The sequence below is a fragment of the Salvelinus alpinus genome, chromosome 38, assembly GCF_045679555.1.
Source record: "Salvelinus alpinus chromosome 38, SLU_Salpinus.1, whole genome shotgun sequence".
Lineage (NCBI taxonomy): Eukaryota > Metazoa > Chordata > Actinopteri > Salmoniformes > Salmonidae > Salvelinus > Salvelinus alpinus.
Window position 1 is genome coordinate 6,128,943 of NC_092123.1, and position 20,167 is coordinate 6,149,109.

Genomic DNA, 20,167 nt, shown 5'->3' on the forward strand with positions numbered 1-20,167 from the left:
TCAATCAAAACTGTCTAACGTAAATTAGAAAGCTTTCGACACACTCACTACTTTCCACACGCCCACTACTTTCATTTCGACACACCCACTCGCCCATACTCCCGTCGCAATTTTGGGATGATGCTACGTCCCCTTCTAGAAATATGAGCCATGGAGCTTGCCAACCTGCAGTAATAAAAACCGGAAATGAGTTCGTTCAGCCATTCCTATGGGGGAAAATTAATGGGGAAGGAATATGATTTTGGGATAAACGTCGAAAATATGGTCTGAGGTTAACACAGGCTTAGGGGGGGATCTTATATATTTTGTTCTATGAGATAATATCAGTCAGTTAACGTGAACTTTATGAATTATGAAGCCTTTTATGTGCTTTGTGATTTTTTTGATTACATAAATGCTTAAAATGATCTCATAGAACAAAACATATAAGATAGTTTATCCAAAAACCATACAAAAGCTCCATTCATTTTCTCATAGGCTTTGTCCAACGAATCAATGGCTGAGTTAGTGCCTACAAAAATATTCCATTACTATTTCTCTCTATTGATGGTGTCAGAGGAAGGCCCTAAAAATTGTCAAAGACTCCAGTGACTGGAGTCATATGCCGCATTCAAACGTCGTAACTCTGAAATGTCCGACTTGCTAATTGGTTGAACGGGCACGTGTATAACTACAACCAGTTAACAAGTCGGAAATGTCAGAGTTTCCTAGTTCCGACTAGCACGTGAACACGGCAGTAAACCAGGGCAACTGCTTGCCCTCAGTCGGAGTCTCAATTTACTGTTGCAAGTTAGAATTGTAGAATACACAAGGTGCAATTTCGAAATGTGGCTTTGCATCAGCAGTTTTTCTCTTGCTATGTCAGTCAATTAGCCCATATCAGCTAAACATTTTTAGATTGGAAGTTAGTCTAACGGCCAGCTATCTGAATTTAGTAATCATGGTCGGGGGCCCACAAGCCATACCCCCATCAATTTGGTTGGTCAGTCTCTCTCAGATCTCATATTAAAAACAGCAAACATTTCTCTCCACCCTATGTCAAAATGTGTAGAATTGCAGGAAATTTGCTGTAAAACAGCTCATGTTCCTCTCCTCCCTAAGGCAAAATTAGTAGAATTGCATGTAATTAGTTACACAATTGCAATATTTTCTCTACACCCCAAGGCAAAATGTGTAGAATTGCACAAAATGAACTTTAAATCTTTCTCTCCACTGTCAAGAGGTGGGATGCTAACATGTTTTGCTCAGCCCCTCATGATGAGTTCAGATTTTTTATGTGTTGTCTGGGTTTGGCTGGTGTAGGCCATCATTGTAAATTAGAATTTGTTCTTGACTGGTTAAATAAAAATATCTGCATTGACTCATCACATATGTTACTGTTTCTTTATCTATCCTGTGGCCTAGTCACTTTATCCCTACCTATATGTACATATCTACCTCAATTACCCCTGAACATGGACTAGGTACTGGTATCCTGTGTATATGGCCATGTTATTGTTACTCATTGTGTATTTATTCCTCATGTTGGCCTATTATTTTTCTTGTATTTCTTGTTTTTTCTCTGCATTGTTGGGAAGGGCCTGTAAGTAAGCATTTCACTGTTAGTCTACACCTGTTGTTTTACAAAGCATGTTAGAAATGGAATTAGATTTTGAATTGATATCTGGTTTTAATGTCTATGGTGTGTGTATGCGTATGGATTGTCACTAATTACTACAGCCACAAAGTCAAAATTCATGAAAAACAAAAATGAGCTTTTTAGGCTTAATTTAAGGTTATAGTTAGGCATAAGGTTAACAGTGTGGTTAAGGTTATGGTTAGGTTTAAAAACAGATTTTAAGAAGTTGTAGAAATAGGCGGGTTTAGCCATAATTATGACTTTGTGGCTGTGGTCTCTAGTGACAACCGTGTATGTGAAGCCTTGAGCTCCCAGTAGGCCACAGAGCCAGTACAGAGAGGTTCCAAACAAACCTCTTTATCGATGGTAAATGTTGATATTTTGGTAAAACAGGCATCGTCCAGTGTTATCACTCCAGTGTTAATCTGCTAAATTGTAATTATTCGATTTATTGCCTACCTCATGCCTTTTGCACACATTGTATATAGATTCTCTTTTTTTCTACCATGTTATTGACTTGTTTATTGTTTACTCCATGTGTAACTCTGTGTTGTCTGTTCACACTGCTATGCTTTATCTTGGCCAGGTCGCAGTTGCAAATGAGAACTTGTTCTCAACTAGCCTACCTGGTTAAATAAAGGTGAAATAAAAAAATAAAATAAAAAATAAAATAAAATAAATCGTCGGCATATAAGTTAATATAATATTCCAGAGGGCTCTTTTGTCCCCCCCCCAAATAAAATTAAGCCTTGGCCAATTGTGCACCGCTCTATGGGACCCCCAATCGCAGCCAGATGTGATACAGCCTGGATTTGAACCAGGGACTGTAGAGACACCTCTTGCACTGAGATGCAGTGCCTTAGACCCCTGCGACACTCAGGAGCCCTAAGTGTTGGGAGCCCCCAGGTGACCAATAGAGAATTGAATAGCTTGATGGTCCATGTTATTACCATCTTAAAACAATTATATGTGTTAACATAGGCCTCGTAGGCCTAGTTATAGAGAAAACACATACAAAAATAGGTATTTGGAATTAAAGGTGGTTGTTAATCATGTTTTACCGAAGCACTCCCCGGAGGAAGAAGTCCATGTCCCTGGCACAAAAAAGTTAGCGAAACGCAGAAAGAAACCATGTAGCCTTGCCTTGAAAGCAGTGTAAGCAGATAGAGGCCAGTTATGGACCTAAACCAGTGAGGCTACTGAGGGGAGGACGGAGCAAATGGAATGGCATCAAGCACATGGAAACCATGTGTTTGATGTATTTGATACCATTCAACTTATTCCGCTGCATCCATTACCCCGAGCCAGTCCTCCCCAATTAAGGTTCCAGTGACCTAACCTCAAACACTCATGAAAATACGAAAGTTATTGTCTATCAAAGAATGTCCTTTTGGCCATAAAAAAATGTAGTTATACAAATGGATACATCGATTTTATTCAATTTGTCATTTTTGTTAGTGAGATTGGAAGGTTGGGGGTTCGATCCGTGGTCAAGTCCAAACAAAGACTCTAAAATTGGGACCTGATGCCTCTCTACTTGGCACTCAGCATTAAGGAGATGGATTGGAGGTAAGGCCCTGCAACAGAATAGTATCCTGTCCAGGGGGTGTACCTGTACATCAAGTTTCCTCATGCAAAGGCTTACTTGTCCAAGGTTACTTACTTAAAGGAGTAGTTCATGATTTTTTCACTTGTTGTTACATAGTTCCTCACACTGTAAGTAGTCTATGGGCCAGGAGAAATTGTAATCCATGGTTCAGTTGTCTTTAAACAGCCACTACAAACTTAGCTAACTTTAGCCATCACTAGCTAAAAATCAATGGAAGGGAGAGGGCCATGTGATCCCTGTGACCAAAATAACCTGAAATCAAATCAACTCCATATTTGGTTTGATGTTCACATGCCCCTGTCACTACCATTGATTGCTTAAAAACTATTTTAGTTTCTTTTTGACAATTTTCATGGAAAGCTATTACAGTAAAGTACTTAATTGTTCCCCAGAAATTATTTGATAAAAATGACTGCATTGGGCCTTAAAATGCAGGAAATGCGTTATCATTTTTTTTTTTTATATAATCTGGAGGACCACCCATCAATCATGTCCAGACAACGTTAAACCCATTCACAATGACAGCAAACTGAAAGTTCTCCTTGTTGTCTCCCCTTTCAGTATTTGACAGATCTAAAATGACTCGATCTCCAAAGTCTAGATTCTAATCTAAACCCTATTAGTCATTAACATATACTCATAGGCTAGATGTTTCAAATTATTTGATATTTGTGTGAACAAAAGGGCTAGTAGAAGTAGGTGATTAGAGGGGCCAAAATAGGCTCTAAATTGAATAGGTACTACATTCATGTGCTACCCAAAAGCATAGCAAAACTACAAAGGTATTCTCCTCCCCACTCACATCATCCAAATTAAAATGTCATGACTCATGACACAGGGTAGGTGGACGAGGGGAAATAACACACCCAGAGTGAAACTAGGTTGAAAAACATCCTTTAATAGGTCCGTGCCACACACTAGTGAAAAATAAAGCTCCTACAAAAAGAATGATACTTTTTTTCCACAATATCTTAAATAAAGTAACTTCAAGTACTCTGACTTGGGTACAAAAAACTCTAGCTGCCTCCATTAGGCCACGACACACAGCAAGATTCAAACACAGTGGTTACAAATGGCCTTACGTCCTCTGTACTGTGGCAAGGCAGATATGGGGAAATGTTTCATGGGAAAAAAGACCAAAAAATACTTAAACGTTGTTTGTTTTTCTCTTTCTGTATGGAGAGGAATGATTACTGTGTCACTGTCAGACTTTGGAGGCCATGTTGGATTGAAATTATATAAAAAATAATGTCATCATAAAAATGGAAAAACCAAAAAAATGATATCCCCTACGCCCCTGTTGGAAGGGTAGGCACAACCAAGATTAAGGATACCACAGTGTTTGCAGAGGATATGTATATATTGTACAAACAATATTTATAATGTTTTTTTTAATCACTTTCACTAAAATAGAATAGAATGCTACAATCATTCTAAGGCATAAACAATATCTGATATTTTAAACAATTCGTTCCAAACAAGACTTGAATATTGACATTAATAAACAGTATATACACATGTATCACCATTGTCTGACTGTTTTTCTGCAATTTTTGTAATTAAATGCAGTTGTACAGTTTTAACGTAATGATTACAGTCCTCTGGTGCCCAAAAGCATAGAACAGTGTAAACAGTAAAAACATTTCTTGGCTTTGTTTCATATTTGGGAAAAAAATAAAAAGTCAAACACAAAGACAGACATTCCTTTCGATTCAAAGCAGTGGAGCTGATTCTTCCTTTTCATAGAAAATGATGTGGACCTTTTTTATTTTATTTATTTATTGATTCATAAATAATTATTAAAAAATTAAATACATTCACTATAATACGATTAAATAAAAATAAAACGTCTATTTACAAGTAGTTGAAAGTATTCTACCGCAGATGCATCTTGGGTGGTTGAGCAGGATGAGGATTCAGTGCAATGATCTTGAACAGGAAATGGTATTGCACTAAGACACCCGGTTGACATTGTGTGGGACTCTTTGGGTGTTCGGATCCCTGTTGTACTGTAGCAACACCAGCGTTACAAGTCTGTCTGTTGACATTTCACTTTAACCGCCCCGGGTTCGTCCCAAAGGTACAGACGGACCAGCATCATCATCTTGTCGTTCCCAAAACATGGTGCCTCTGCTATGAAATGTCAAATAGAACTTTACTGGAGGTCTGGTTTGAGACAGTGATGATGATCGGTAAAACAACACCCAAACTGATGGATTAGTTTATTTGCTTGAGAAGCTCTGTCCATCTCTTATCAAAGAACTTCCTCATGTTGTGTCCCGCTCGCCCAATGTCTGAATTGTCTTCATTAAACTTTTCACAGTTATCAAAAACCAGGTTGACGTCAATAATGAAAGTCTCCAGATTCTGATACCTGAAACGAGAGGTACAGATCATTTCGAGTAAATGAGTACAACACTCGATTGGTATGTTATCTTTTCCTGGTTACGTGACTAGATCAGAAAATAAACTCTGGGTTAGTCATAGTATGACTACTAGGGAGTGGATAGTAATAGTGTCATATTAATAGTGAACTCACTGGCTGCTGATGAGCTTCTCTCTGATGGTGGCGAAGTCCATGGGCTTCTTGATGACCTTCCTGTAGCCAGGGATCCCCTTGGTGTTGACGGGGTTGAGGAAGGGCCAGGCATCCTGGTGGCGCTCCAACTCAGCCAGGAGCACCCTGCAGAAGAGAACACACACACACGTCACAAAGGGAATGTTAACAGTACATTGGACCTTCAATTATTTAAAGAGGCTGAACGCAATGCCCCAGGCAAATACATTTACAACCCGCATGTACATTTCCATCAGCAACTCACTGATTAAAGTGATGATACTTGTGCTTAGAAAATGACTCAAAGGTTTATGGTGTAGTACAGTACCTGCACAAACCCAGGTCTCTGTTGTTGTCTCTGGCTGTCTTGGCTCTCTTCACACACACCACAGGGCTCTCCTGACTGCGTGACTGGGGTGTGGGCGGGGCCTGGGACGGGGCGGGGCTCTCCTCTCCTTTCCTTTTCCTGCTGGGGGGCTCTTTCGCTCCTCCTCCTTTCTTCGGGGTGCTGTTGGCGCTCGCCGAGTCGTCCTCTGACACCTCCACGTTACCGTTACTGTTGCCGGCCTGCTTCCCATTCCGCTTGGCCTCAGCAGTGGTGGGTTTCTTCCCGCCTCCACCCGCCACCGGTTTGCTGGGCAGCTTCTTGTTCTTGGGAGATGGGCCGCTCGCCTGAGGGGAGGAGGACAAAGATTCATGCAGATGTACTTACAAAGCAATGGCACTTAGCATATTGTGTACACAGTGTTGTTGAATTACCTACTTTGAAATAATATATGATATGAAAATGACAGTTACATGATGTACTTTGAAATAATGTACATGCCTGATATGCATGTCTGACATACTTCTACAGTAAGGTAGGATATGTAAATGTTGAACAGTGGCCTGGACAGTTTGGGTCACCTTGGATATGCAGGCGGGGCAGTACCAGTCCCCCTCGGGGATGGCGGTGATCTTGGGTTTGTGACAGTACGTGTGGCAGCCTTTGTCACAGCCGTCACACAGCAGGAGCAGGTCCTCGTTGTCACCCTTCCTGCAGATCTGACAGTACTGAAAGCAGACAACGCAGTGTCACCTCAAACCCAAGGGATGGATTACGAATCAACATTTACCAAGATTTACATTGGAATCCACTCCCTAAAGGACTTGAAATGCTCTCCAATGACACACAGTATTCACTTCCCTAGCATATTGAAATTCCGTGCCAGCCAGCTACAGTCGTTGAGGTGTTACTCACCACTTTCATGATGGACCTCTCCCAGGCGATGGACTTCTGGAGCTGCTGGAGACACATGGCCAGCTGGGCGGCACTGCGGACGTCGCCCAGGGCCTTCCTCCACACCTTCATCCCATGGGCCACCTCCTCTTCGCCCCTGTGGAAGGCAACACAGATGTCAGAGGAATAGACGCATACAAACAGGAAACGGAAAGTCGGGACACGTACGCATGCAGGCAGGTACACACGCTCAATCATTCGCTTTCCAACATAAACACTTGCCCATACACAGACACACACCCACTGTCACCACAACTAGCTGAAACTACAACTGTGCAGACAGACACAGGTATGAGAGTGAGTGAGGGTGGCAGGCAGGCAGCAGGGATATATGGGTACAGATACACACACCGCCAGGGAGGAGTGATGCCTATGTAGATGAGAGGAGGGAAAGAATGGTAGGGGGGACGAGGTGGACGATTACTGACGCATAACACCATGCAGACGGCCAGACAAAGTCAACGGGGAAAAACATTCGCCACACTGTGAGTCAACCCCAAACCAGAAGACAACCATAAAATACACAATAAAAGAGGCAAAACCAAAAAAGCGACAGCATAGTTAAGACGTCTTTTTGAAAAATGAAACAAAAAAAAGCTCACAGAAGTGTTTGCTTGAATGCTGAGTGGATGACCTACCCTTCCCTGTCAGCACTACTGGAGGGAGCGGGGACAGTGACGGTACCGATAGCCCCCACATTATCCAGCCTGATCTGAATGGTGGTACCTAAGGGGCTCCTCAGGTACCTTCTCTCGATGTTCCTCTCCAGGTCCGCCAGCCGCGTCACCGCTATGTCCAGAGGGTTGTCCGCGTGACGCACCACGCCGCCCGCCTTGTGGTCCGCCTTGTCCTCCGGTTGGTCTTTGTCGGCAGCGCCGCCCGCCGCTGGTTGTTGTTTGGGGAGGGGCTTGTGCTCGTGGTAGACCAGGTCCTCCCTCTCTGATTGGGGCTCGGGGTACATCCAGCCCTGCGCAGAGAATGTTGGGTAATGCAGTCTTTAATAAATAACAGCCTATTCCCTGGCTACTGTCACTAGATCTTGGTTAACATTTAGACTTGAAAAGGTTAGTGAGTGACCCCCGCTACAATTCATTACTTTTGAACAGAGACCTATATTTTCTCCAATGGATAAGGATGAGAGCTATAATAAAAGGAAGCTTCTCATTTGTTGATGTCGTTGTTGTTTACCTTGACCTGCAGGCTGGCGGTGGTGACCTTCCTCTCCAGCTCCTCCACCTGCTGCAGCACAGCGATGTCCATCTCCATGGCCTGCTCCTCCACACACCACCCCCGCACTGACTCCACACTCACCTGGCTCTCCTCCAGCTCACACAGCTCTATCATGGCCGCTGCAGATTGGGGAGGCAGGACGGCATTAGAGACCAGTCATACACTCCATAGACACAGCATACATATTATTCGCACATCAGACCCAACATCCACGGCCTTGCTTTTGTCGCTCGATACTCCCTCCCCAACGCAACAACAAAACCACACGCACTCTTACCACACACACACACATGCACAGACACACACACATGCACACGCACACGCACACACACACACACACACACACACACACACACACACACACACACACACACACACACACAGATTAATAATTCAATATCCAGACAAAGACAAAAGACAAAGAGCTGTTCAATCAGAAACCATGTGAACGTTAACAAATCTGGCTTTGATGTCAGACTCATATTGAGCAGTCAGTCATGCGTCATGTACCAAATGTCAACTCATTGTGAAGCGCAGGTGCTTGGAGTGTGCTCAGTAGGGGTAGAGCTACTCAGGGCTGTCATAACACAGTGCTCAATCAGACTCCAACGCAAAAGTCTTTGTGAAAGTCTGGGCCTTCCAGTCGGAGTGCTGCTCAGTTTCACTGACACAAAATCAAAGCTACTTTATTCACCGGGATCTGTTGGCTAAATCTACTCTGTAAAGGCTATGCAGATTGCTAAAGATTGGGTAAGTGAGGGACCTACCGCCTGTGTTTGTGTCTGAATTAGTACTCACCGTCTCGGTGCTTGGTGCAGACCTGTGGGATGAGCTCCATGTATTTGTGCATCTGTCGGTGCAGGCCCTTCTCTCTGACTCCCCGGCTGTGGAGGGACTCCACCAGGGAGCGCAGCTCCTCAATGTCTGACACTCGCCACCAGCCTGACAGCATCTCTGCGCGCACACACACACACACACAACACACAACACACACACACACACACATATATAAATAAACGTATAGACATTTTTCAGAAAAATAACTTAAGACAATATAATGCCCCCTTGAAATAGATCTACAGTATTCTGATACAAAACACACTCCAGTGCTGTTCTCTCTCCTCAAGAGATTCCTTTCTTCCACCCAGTAGAACAAAATCAATTATTCATTCTTATGACTCAGTGAATGAATAAAGGTTAACTGAATAAATAGATGACTCATCCCACACACGCGCTCGCACACACACACACACGCTCACCCTCAGGGATGGGCCATGGTGTGGGGTGATCCGAGTGCTTGGGCACCTCCATCATGGCGGGAGAGGGCACCGTGGACGAGAGCTTCTCGCCGGGAGGAACAGGCGACTCGCTCTTGCTGGAGACGCTGGGCGCCGCGTTGGCACTGCCCTCCACGGAGCTGAGGCCTGAGTGGCCTGGCAGGGGGCTGCTGCAGAAGGGCAGCTGGCTGGGGCTCATCATTCCACTGGGCCAGCCACCGCAGAACGCTGAGAGACCCAGCAACGACCCGCCAGCCTTACCCTAGAGGGGGCAGATACATACACAGACACTTCAATATCATGATTAGAAAAAGTAATGTGTATCACTACACTTAGGGCTATAGCTTCAAACAGAACCTACATTCTTCTGATGTTACATTTATTCATAGGATTTTCCATTATCAGCTTCTACTACCGGTATAAATCATTAGGACAAGGGGTCTGTCCTGGCAGCGTACTGACCTGCAGGGCTGACAGAGGGTAGTTGATGAAGCCAGCTGGATGGTGGGGGCTGGCTGAGGCCGACGCTGCCGAGGGGGTGAGAGGCAGGGCGGGGGAGGCCGGGGGAGACCTGGGCCGTGTGAGGCTGGAGGAGGGCAGCGGGGAGGACTGGAGAGGGCCGGGCCCTGGGGAGGGAGAGGTGGTTAGGGAGGTGTCGTCACAGGGGGAGCGGGGGAGCAGGGTGAACCAGTGACCGCTCCTCTCTGTCAGGACCCTGAGGAGCTGGTCACTGGGGAGGTACTGGAGCTGTGGAGGGGTAGGGGTTAGGGTGGAGGTCTTCATAGGGCTGAAAAGCTGGGGTGGGGGGCTCAGGAGAGAGGAGAACGAGGAGGGAGACGAGGTGGAGGTGGGGAAGCCGGGCTTGGCCTCCTCGCACGGCAGGTTCGGCGCCGTCAACGCACAGGGGCTTGTAGGTAAGGCGGGCAGAGAGGCGTTGTGGGCGGGATAGGATGGTGGTGTTGTTATTGTTGTCGTGGTAACAGAGGGTGGCGTGGGGCTGCCGTTGTATTTGGGACGGGGGTCTGCCTCGGCTTCGCGGGTTTCCTTGGCAACGTCCTTAGCGGCGTGGAGGAGCGTGGTCAGTTTGGAGAGAGAGGCTGACTGCAAGAGGAAAAGATTGGGAGAACCTTTCTTCTCCTCCTTCCCTTCCTCTGACCCCACGGGGGTGTAGACGCTCCTCTCCTCCCCGCCGACGCCCCCAGGTTTCTTCTTCTGCACCTCCTCCTCCTGCGGCTCCTCCTTGATGTGCACCTCCCCTGCTGCCGTCCTCCTCCTCTCCCTCTCTTTGTCCAGCTCCCCCGCAGCTTCTCCGCTCTCCATGGCCTCGATGAAGACCCCTCCGCAGTGGGGCAGAACCCAGTAGCGCCGGCGGTACCGGTCCTGGCCGTACATCATGGAGCGCAGGGAGTGGGACGCCTCAAACAGCTTCCTCCTCACCTGGTGCTGTTGCTGTGAAACCAAGCAAGACCGTCATGACCTGAGTTATAACTAAATCAACGAATCAATCATTTCTAACTATTTAGTATTGTTCTTCCACAGAGATGGAACTCTCAGATCTCCGGATAGAAGGACTTACCTTGGCTAGCTTCTCTATCTGTTTCTCCAGCTCCTCCACACTAGTTGATTGGTCCCCATCGTCCTCGTCACACGTTTCCACTTTCTTCCCCTTCTTCATCTCCTCCTCCTCTTCCTCGTCATCTTCATCGGCCAGGTCGTCGCTGTCTTCGTCTTCATCATCGTCGTCGTCGCTTTCTGCTCCGGCCTTTCTCTTGCGTTTGAGGCCAGAGGAAGGCGTACCCAGGGGCTGGGTCTCCTCCCCTCCCATGCTGGCATCTCTCTTTCCGGTCCGTTTGGCATGGATGGTCCTCAACCTGGAGAGAGAGAAACACACAGGTGAGCTTTCAGAAGTACACACACACACACACACACACACACACACACACACACACACACACACACACACACACACACACACACACACACACACACACACACACACACACACACACACACACACACACCCGTCAACACACATGCCACTTACTTTTTGAGTTTGCCCTCGATCAGCCACTTGTCCTTCCTCATGTTGGTCATGTGATCAAGGTTCTTGTCGATCTCACTGTAGAAACAGAGTAAGAAACAGTATATGTCAGTTCACACGTACAGGTAACTATGGAAACAGTGAGTAAATAAGGGACACAAAGTACATTGAAAGCAGGTGCTTCCACACAGGTGTGGTTCCTGAGTTAATTCAGCAGTTAACATCCCATCATGGTTTGGATTATGTATAAAAATGCTGGGCATGTCATTATTTTGCTACCATGCCTATGTCCCCATAGGATGACAATGTCCCCATCCACAAGCACAAGCAAGTGGTCACTGAATGGTTTGATGAGCATGAAAACGATGAAAACCATATGCCATGGCCGTCTCAATCATCAGATCTCAACTCATTTATTCTGGAGCAGTGCCTGAGACAGCGTTTTCCACCACCATCAACAAACCACCAAATAATGGAATTTCTTGTGGAAGAATGGTGTCAGATCCCTCCAACAGAGTTATAGACACTTGTAGAATCTATGCCAAGGTGCACTGAAGCTGTTCTGGTTCGTGGTGGCCCAACGCCCTATAAAGACACTTTATGTTGGGGTTTCCTTTATTTTGGCAGTTACCTCTAGTTAACACAAGCAGTACAATTTTCTCTCTCTCTCTGTAGAGTGAATAGCCTGCAGCACTAGTATCCCTCCATTCTCGTGAATAATTGATGTATTGGCTTCTCTCTCTATCAAAATTGAATCCCACTCCAGATTAGCTGATCTATCCAGAATCTTACACAGCATTAATAAAACACGACAGCATTAGCAGCAGAGTGAAGTCAACTGAACGTCATTATTTGTAAGGAGCTAAAAGGCAGTAGGCTCACAACGGTATGGAAGCCTCCTGTACACTAAACCTTTCACACTGGCTCCACCTAATAGGACCGGAAGGGACGACAATGCCTGATCTACAAGGATGTTCTCTCATGCTCGTGAAATGTTGTCTGCATATCCTCTCAGTAAAACCAGTAAAAACATAGAATCCATATTTGGATTTAATGTTTGATCTCCTTACGCCCAATAATATATTCCCTTGTAGCTCCACTGGTATGAAGCCTGTGTGATGTACAGGTCAGCATCTCTCCTCCTACCTGGCAGGTCAGCATCTCTCCTCCTACCTGTCAACGCTTTTGCTGCAGATAGAACCTGACCTTTAATTGTTTCGTTTCAATTGTTCTTTCTTCCCTCCTTCTGACGGCGCTCTTGCTGCAGCATTATCTATTTAACTGTTTGGCGTCTCCTGTTCTTTACTCCTACCTGACAACACTCTTGCTGCAGCATTATCTATTTAAATGTTTAGCGTCTCCTGTTCTTTACTCCTACCTGACGACACTCTTGCTGCAGGCCAGCTCATTGGCCAGGAAGCCTAGTATGGAGGCCTTCTGGGCGGGGGTGTGGGCCTGGAAGGCCTTGGTCTTCAGGCTGAGGGCCAGCTCAGCCAGCTCAGTCTGCCCACAATGGGCCCCCATGTACATCTGCAGCACCTCCGACACGTTGTCCCGGTTGATGCCCACGTTGGTCAGATGGTCCCCCAGCATGGTCTTGGTCTGGGGGAGAGGAGAGAGACAGGAGGGGTGAGTCATGGAAGATAGAGGGAAAGACAGCATGGTCTTGGTCTGGGGGGAGAGGAGAGAGACAGGAGGGGTGAGTCATGGAAGATAGAGGGAAAGACAGCATGGTCTTGGTCTGGGGGGAGAGGAGAGAGACAGGAGGGGTGAGTCATGGAAGATAGAGGGAAAGACAGCATGGTCTTGGTCTGGGGGAGAGGAGAGAGACAGGAGGGGTGAGTCATGGAAAATAGAGGGAAAGACAGCATGGTCTTGGTCTGGGGGGAGAGGAGAGAGACAGGAGGGGTGAGTCATGGAAGATAGAGGGAAAGACAGCATGGTCTTGGTCTGGGGGGAGAGGAGAGAGACAGGACGGGTGAGTCATGGAAGATAGAGGGAAAGACAGCATGGTCTTGGTCTGGGGGGAGAGGAGAGAGACAGGACGGGTGAGTCATGGAAGATAGAGGGAAAGACAGCATGGTCTTGGTCTGGGGGGAGAGGAGAGAGACAGGACGGGTGAGTCATGGAAGATAGAGGGAAAGACAGCATGGTCTTGGTCTGGGGGGAGAGGAGAGAGACAGGACGGGTGAGTCATGGAAGATAGAGGGAAAGACAGCATGGTCTTGGTCTGGGGGAGAGGAGAGAGACAGGAGGGGTGAGTCATGGAAGATAGAGGGAAAGACAGCATGGTCTTGGTCTGGAAGGGGGTGTAGGGAGGGTTGGGTGGTGATAGAGTGGTCCCCATCTACACTTTCCAGGGGAGTGTTGACTCATAGACAATGGACTGGTTTCCCAGACACGGATTAAGTCCTAGACTAAAAAGCATGTTCAGTGGAGATTCTCCATAGAAAGTGCTTCTTAGTTCTTAGTCTAAGACTTGGCTTAACCTGTGTCTGGGAAAGCGGACCAATGTGTGTAGGTTTTTATTCAGAATATGCTTGGTATGTTCCTGTACATGTACAGTATCTCACCTTGTGTCCAGGGGGCAGTCCAGGGTCACACACGGCCAGGGAGAGGAGTCTGACCAGCAGGTCCTGGACGTGTCCCATGCTGTCTCCCACGTTGAGCAGGCCCTCCTGCAGCATCCCCAGGGTGGGTACGTCCACCCCCACATCGAAGCCCAGCACCTTCCCAAAGCCGCGTAGGAACTGCATCAGCATCAGGCAGTCAGACACCGCAACCCCCGGCAAGATCAGGCCAGGGATTCTGGAAAACTCTGGAAGAGGCTGGAAGGAAAGGTAAGGAGAGAAGGAGGGATGTTTAGGATACATCTCACATGACACCCTGGGACTCCTATAGTGCCCTATGTGGACTGCAGTATATGGGGAGTAGTGTGACTAACATGTTGCAATGCCAATGACTGAATATTCTATGCCAATGACTGAATCACATGGCTCTGAATGGCAACTTTTCTTTTTTTAGGTTTTCATTAGTAAACATGTGGGGGGTTATTATCTCGTCCCTCCTTATGCATTACTCTCTTTAGCCACTTGATGGCAGTGTACAGCACAAACCGTGTCCAGTACTCAGGTTTCACATATGACAGATAACAGATATACTGTACATTACATACCATTGTGATGATACAATGCACTTAACCACCCATAACCCAAACCTAGACAATATTAACTTGTCAGTTCAAATATATATAATGTAAAAGAGATGTAACTACATTAAACGGCCACCTACAATTTGGAAAGCTAAGTCCCTTTAATGATGTCACCCTTCAGACATCACGCAGGACTGAATCATGGGCAAGACGGGTAATTTATTACCTTATGATCGGCCAGACACATGTCTTCATTTGGCTTCTTCAGCTCCCTGGCAATCTCCAGTTCCAGCCTCCTCAGCTCCAATTTCCGCTCCTTGTTCAGGCGCTTCTCATCCCTCTTTTCCTGCCGCAAGCGCTCGCGCTCCTGAGGGCCCCAGAGAAGGAGAGAGGAGGGGAGAGTTAATGGAGTTTTACCTTCACGCCAGTGAAGGTAAAACAGACAAGAATGTCAAGCCGAGTCTGCTGACTAGTTTTAGAATTCAGCCCGGCGCCCCTGCCTGCGCTCTCAAAGAAAAAGCGCTCGAGGGCCATTCTTTTGACTCAGTTAGTGTATTGAAGAAATGAAAAGTAGAAGGAGGAGAGAGGGATTGGATGGGTTCAGGAGGAGTGGGACCTTCTGGCGTGTGTGTGTGTTGTGTGTGTGTGTCACGTACCTCTGCTTTCTTGCGAGCCTCCACCGCCTTCATGAGCATCCCATGTTGCCGTCTCCTCTCCCTCTCCTAGCAGAGCAGAGAAAACACACACACACACACGTTACACACCGGAGAAGGTGTAACCTCCACAGGTGAAGTCAGAGAGGTGGACAGAAGGAGGAAAACCACCATTCGCCTCCATCAGGGTGAGGTTTTCACATACAGCAACACGTACAGTTGAAGCTGAGGTTAAGAAGACAACGGTACGAATGACGACAACCAGAAAGCATCAGAGGGAGAATGCGGTAGATGGTGATGACGGGGTCAAAAAGAGAAGTTAGGGTCAAGCTATGATGCCTCTAGGTAAAAAGCTGACGGAACACACGCAAAATGACTGAGTCATCATAGCCACAAGCCAGTGGGATGAAAACAAACATTGCTCTGTGTATCATCCATCTGTTTAGCTGATAGCCGTTCCAGATTGAAAATAGCCTAAACCTATGGGGGGATATCGAGTGAAGGTCTTACAAGGAGACTTCCCTGGTTGAGGATAGATTGTCTCAAAATGTTTAATTGTAAACAACGGCAAAGCGAGGACAGTGACTGTCTGAAAGGGATGGGGAACTCAGTGATGTGATAAACAGAAGTCAATGAAACAAATCCTCTGGATTCTGCTGCATACAGCATGTAGGGCCAGGAGTTTCTCCTGCTCAGGTTAATATTGTTAGGATAAACTCCTGGCTCTAATCATGTGCAACAGACACGCTCAACAAGCAATAGACAGCAAGCCAGTCAGGCTGCTGGAGAAGACAGGCAGGTACAGCAATAGACAGACAGCCAGTCAAGCTGCTGGAGAAGACAGGCAGGTACAGCAATAGACAGCCAGCCAGTCAGAAGACAGGCAGGTACAGATACAGAACAGAGCAGCAGAACGACTCAGGCTACATTCCAAATGGCAAACTCTTCCCTATGTAGTGCACTACTTTTGACCAAAGTAGTGCACTATGAGGTAGTGCACTATGCCATTTCAGACGCAGCCTCAGAGACTCAATGGGACGTAACAGGTGAAAGGGCAGCTCTTTGTGGACGGAGACGGACACAAGCTCAATGTCTGGAACTGGAAAACTCAAGCACTCACAGCCACTCAAAAACAACAGCTAGACGATGGATGTGATGGATGACTCATCGAGAGGAGCGTACTTTCAGACAGTAAGAGTGAGCATGGCAGGGCATGGCCGCCTTTTGCAATGCATTCTGGGGAGTGCGGGGGGAGCTACCGAACCACCGCAGGCGGAGCGAGGTCAGGTGTCTCAGAGCAGATGGAGGCGACACACTGTTGTGTTTGTTTGTTTGTGTGTTTGTTTGTTTTGCTGAAAAAGCCATGCAGAATAATGTAGTATGACTGCAGCCAGTGCTACACTTAATGCATTGCTATGACAACCATATCACAACCAGGAAACACGATGCGGTGTTAGATGTACAAAAATAAACATACCCATACCATATCTAGTCTATGCCTCTCCAACTCCTGGCAGAGAGAGTTGGCAAAGTATTATGGAACAGAAATGACAGCAAAAAAAAACTGATTGTTTAGCAGAGAAATACCCAAAGATCAGAAATAACCCAATAGAATGGAAACTGACCAAAGAGAAACAGTAAAGGGTTTAATAAAATATCTAGTTACACACAACCTTGAAACCCACACACACGAACACACACACACACACCCTGTAAACACTGATCTAGCTGAAGTGTATTTAGTATCATTTCAATCATGTCAGAAGAGACAAGGTGTGCTGCTAAAAAGCGCTGCGTACCTGGTGCTTCAAAATGACTGCATGCTGTCTTCGCATTTCTTTCTCCTTCAGGGGAAGACAGAAAAGATGAGGGGAGAAAATCAATACACTTTCATACAGCCACCATCATGAAAATCACGAGGGCTGATGGGATTTCAGACCATTTTACCGAGGAGCTACAGCTCATGCCTAATCTCATTGTCAGACACATCTCATCTGGAAAAAGCTTTGACATTTTGGTTTACATTGAGATGCTGTGTGTAACACAAACTCTCACCTTTATTCGTTTCTCTGCCTCCATAACTTTGGCATTCGCAACCTCTTCTTTCTTTCTCCGTTTAGCCTGCGAATGCAAATCAGGTCAAACGTCATTTCACTGCCAGACATCTGGACAGACAGACTGACGGACACCTGCCACTCCGCAGTTTCGCACCGAGCACTCAAAATATGATATTTTCCTTGTAACAGAAAATGAAACGCATGCCTCACGTGCCAGTCAAATGTGTAGAACACAGAGAGTGAATCATGTATCATTTAAATATGTAATTGCAAACAGCAAAAAAATCCTGTTAAGAGTGGCTTGCCAACCGTGTCAACTCAAATTTGATTTAGTCCTGCTAAAATACTTGAGCTCCTACAGTGTAATTGTGTGTGCAAGGGAAAGATATTTTTTTTCCTACCCACTTATGCTAAACTGTTGCTGTTGTCTGATAAAATAGAAAAAAAATGATTTCTGTCTAATTTAAATATGGTCTGACTCTTAGACAGCTAGTGGAGACAGAGATTTTAATATTCAACAGCCGTCAACCAAGACCAATTTAGCATTAGTTCCATGTGGAATTATGCCTGAGACATTATGCCTTCCAACACTGCGGTATTATTCAGTAATAGGCTTGGGTAAGATTAAAATACTATGGACAGAGTAGACTGAAGGCTCTGGGATGCATTTGAGGAGTGGCGTTCTGCTAATTCAGAGGATATGTTCGGTGTTGGGTCAGCTGACTGTAGTACCTCCAGGATCTGCTGTGTCCTCATCTCCTTCTCCAACCTGATCTGCTGAATACGCTTGATCTTCTCCTGGAGAAACACAGAGGTAGGCGGATCGATACACTATGCAAACCAAACGGTGGTGCAGTGGTAAAACAAGGATACCCTCCATAGTCAAGGCGGGAGACGGTTTGACAGGAAGTGGTGCCACATAAAGAATGCCCTACCTGCTGCTTGATGATCTTCATTTGCTCCTTCTGCTTCCTCCTTTCCTCGGCCGCCATGATGGCTGAAAGAGAGACTTTAGGGGCTTAGGTGTTAAGAAATGATTTGCAGCAGTGGTACTGTACATCTCTACAAGACAGTGGGGAATGGTGTATGCACTCAGATGTAGTGTAGTGTACCTTGTTGCTTCCTGGCCTCTTTGGCTGCCCTGGCCATGGCCTGCTTCTCCAGCTTCCTCATCATCTTCATCTGGGCCGCCTGCCTGGCTATCTCTGCAGAGAGAGGTGATGGAACGTTACTGTGTGACCAAACATGTTTGCTAGGTAGCATTCATAGACTTCAAAACAGAGATCTGTTTTTTTTCTTCTTCTCTCCTCACCTTGGGCCTCCAGTTTGCGTAAGAGTTTGGCCTCGCTGGGGCTAGGCACCTCTGCCCCCAACCCCAGACCCTCTCCCACGTTGGGCGGCCGGCCCTTCCTCCTCCGGGAGCCCTTTCCCCCCTCGGCCCCGCGCTGGCGCTCTGAGTTGGGGGGCCGTCCCCGCCGGCCCTCCATGGCCAGGATATGAGGGATGACGTCCTCGTCCTTCAGCAGACTCCACTGCAGGCCCTGGGGGTAGGACGGAGGCGAAACAACAGGGTAGAGGGGCTGTTAGTGTCGTGTGGGTAATAAACGGCTTCAACATACTTCAGTTGCTTTTATTACTCTACTGTTACTCTAGGATTTACTCTTTAGATCGATCACTCATGACAGAAAAGAGGGCAGATCAAAGATCAACATATGCAATGCATAGTGGTATTACTGGACTACAAAGCTAAGAACCGGATAATGGTCCAATTTCTAACTGTGATATGAACACCACTACAATACATTCCATTCACCATTCAGCTAGTTAAACTATCCTACTGTACAGTATATGACTGGTCACCTGTAGAAGTCATGTCAACTGATTATTACATGACTCCCTAGACAAAGGGGGCTAGGGGGTAGGACTACTGGAGTCTATAGCTGATTTCTATCAATGTCCCTGAACTGTTTCAGTCACTATACAGTTTCTACTGTACATGAAATGAGGAAATAAAAAAATGAGACGGGCAATAGATAGATGAAAAGACATCACCTGGGGTCCTTCTCTGGCTTCATAGAAGTCACCAACCATTATCTTTGCACTGAAGCTAAAATTATCGCGTGTGATGCCACTTATTTCATTTCTGGATAGATACTATAGAAGAGAAAATAATGACGTTTGGTGAGACAGGGATATCCAATGTGAAAGTATGTAAAAGTGTGACATTGAAAAGCGATCTAGCTACAGAGGCGGAAGCTCTACTACTAAGCATCAAAAGAATTAGGGGGGAAATTGAGCAAAAGCACAGTGGGAATCAGAATGCTCTAACGACAGGTCAGCTTTTAGTAGGCAGAGGAAGGGATTGGGGAAATGAACTAAAAGGAGTCCAGCTCTTCTCATGTTAAGGTCACAGTTGGCATTGATGCTAAGTGAGCACTAGCGTGAGGGTGAGGCTAGTTGCTAGCGTAAGGCTAGTCTGAGGGGCAGCGTTACTGTTACCTTCATCACATCTGGGTACTGCCTCAACTTCTTCCCGCATGGCGCGTAATACGCCACGTCGCCTTGCATCTTCCCAGACACGCTCTTGATCCGCGTTTCTCTCTGCCAGCTGGAAAACACGTGGACGGAAGGAAACTGTGGGTGAGTGACCGAATGCCCGAGGCTTTGCCATTGCTAGAGAGAGCTTATCAATTCA

General features: G+C 46.3%; 1 protein-coding gene across 18 annotated transcripts in view; it reads right to left on the bottom strand.

Moving 5' to 3' along the window:
- Positions 1-4,105: 4,105 nt before the first annotated feature.
- The window catches only part of LOC139566482 (bromodomain adjacent to zinc finger domain protein 2B-like), an 82,580-nt gene continuing 66,518 nt past the window's right edge, over positions 4,106-20,167 (bottom strand). For 4 of the 18 annotated variants that reach the window (XM_071387705.1, XM_071387703.1, XM_071387702.1 and 1 more), the window contains 25 exons: positions 19,972-20,080; positions 19,525-19,626; positions 18,785-19,013; positions 18,585-18,677; positions 18,408-18,481; positions 18,205-18,270; positions 17,471-17,536; positions 17,215-17,259; positions 16,893-16,925; positions 15,419-15,484; positions 14,989-15,129; positions 14,185-14,439; positions 12,990-13,213; positions 11,615-11,689; positions 11,147-11,441; positions 10,033-11,019; positions 9,553-9,832; positions 9,092-9,247; positions 8,252-8,412; positions 7,702-8,030; positions 7,025-7,160; positions 6,691-6,837; positions 6,113-6,456; positions 5,767-5,910; positions 4,106-5,601 (listed from right to left, as the gene is read on the bottom strand). In XM_071387705.1, the coding sequence (XP_071243806.1) occupies positions 5,445-5,601; positions 5,767-5,910; positions 6,113-6,456; positions 6,691-6,837; positions 7,025-7,160; positions 7,702-8,030; positions 8,252-8,412; positions 9,092-9,247; positions 9,553-9,832; positions 10,033-11,019; positions 11,147-11,441; positions 11,615-11,689; positions 12,990-13,213; positions 14,185-14,439; positions 14,989-15,129; positions 15,419-15,484; positions 16,893-16,925; positions 17,215-17,259; positions 17,471-17,536; positions 18,205-18,270; positions 18,408-18,481; positions 18,585-18,677; positions 18,785-19,013; positions 19,525-19,626; positions 19,972-20,080 (4,714 nt within the window). In that variant the 3' untranslated portion in view covers positions 4,106-5,444. The remainder of the gene's footprint in view (positions 5,602-5,766; positions 5,911-6,112; positions 6,457-6,690; positions 6,838-7,024; positions 7,161-7,701; positions 8,031-8,251; positions 8,413-9,091; positions 9,248-9,552; positions 9,833-10,032; positions 11,020-11,146; positions 11,442-11,614; positions 11,690-12,989; positions 13,214-14,184; positions 14,440-14,988; positions 15,130-15,418; positions 15,485-16,892; positions 16,926-17,214; positions 17,260-17,470; positions 17,537-18,204; positions 18,271-18,407; positions 18,482-18,584; positions 18,678-18,784; positions 19,014-19,524; positions 19,627-19,971; positions 20,081-20,167) is intronic. The other 14 variants (XM_071387708.1, XM_071387718.1, XM_071387707.1 and 11 more) reach the window with 14 other exon arrangements.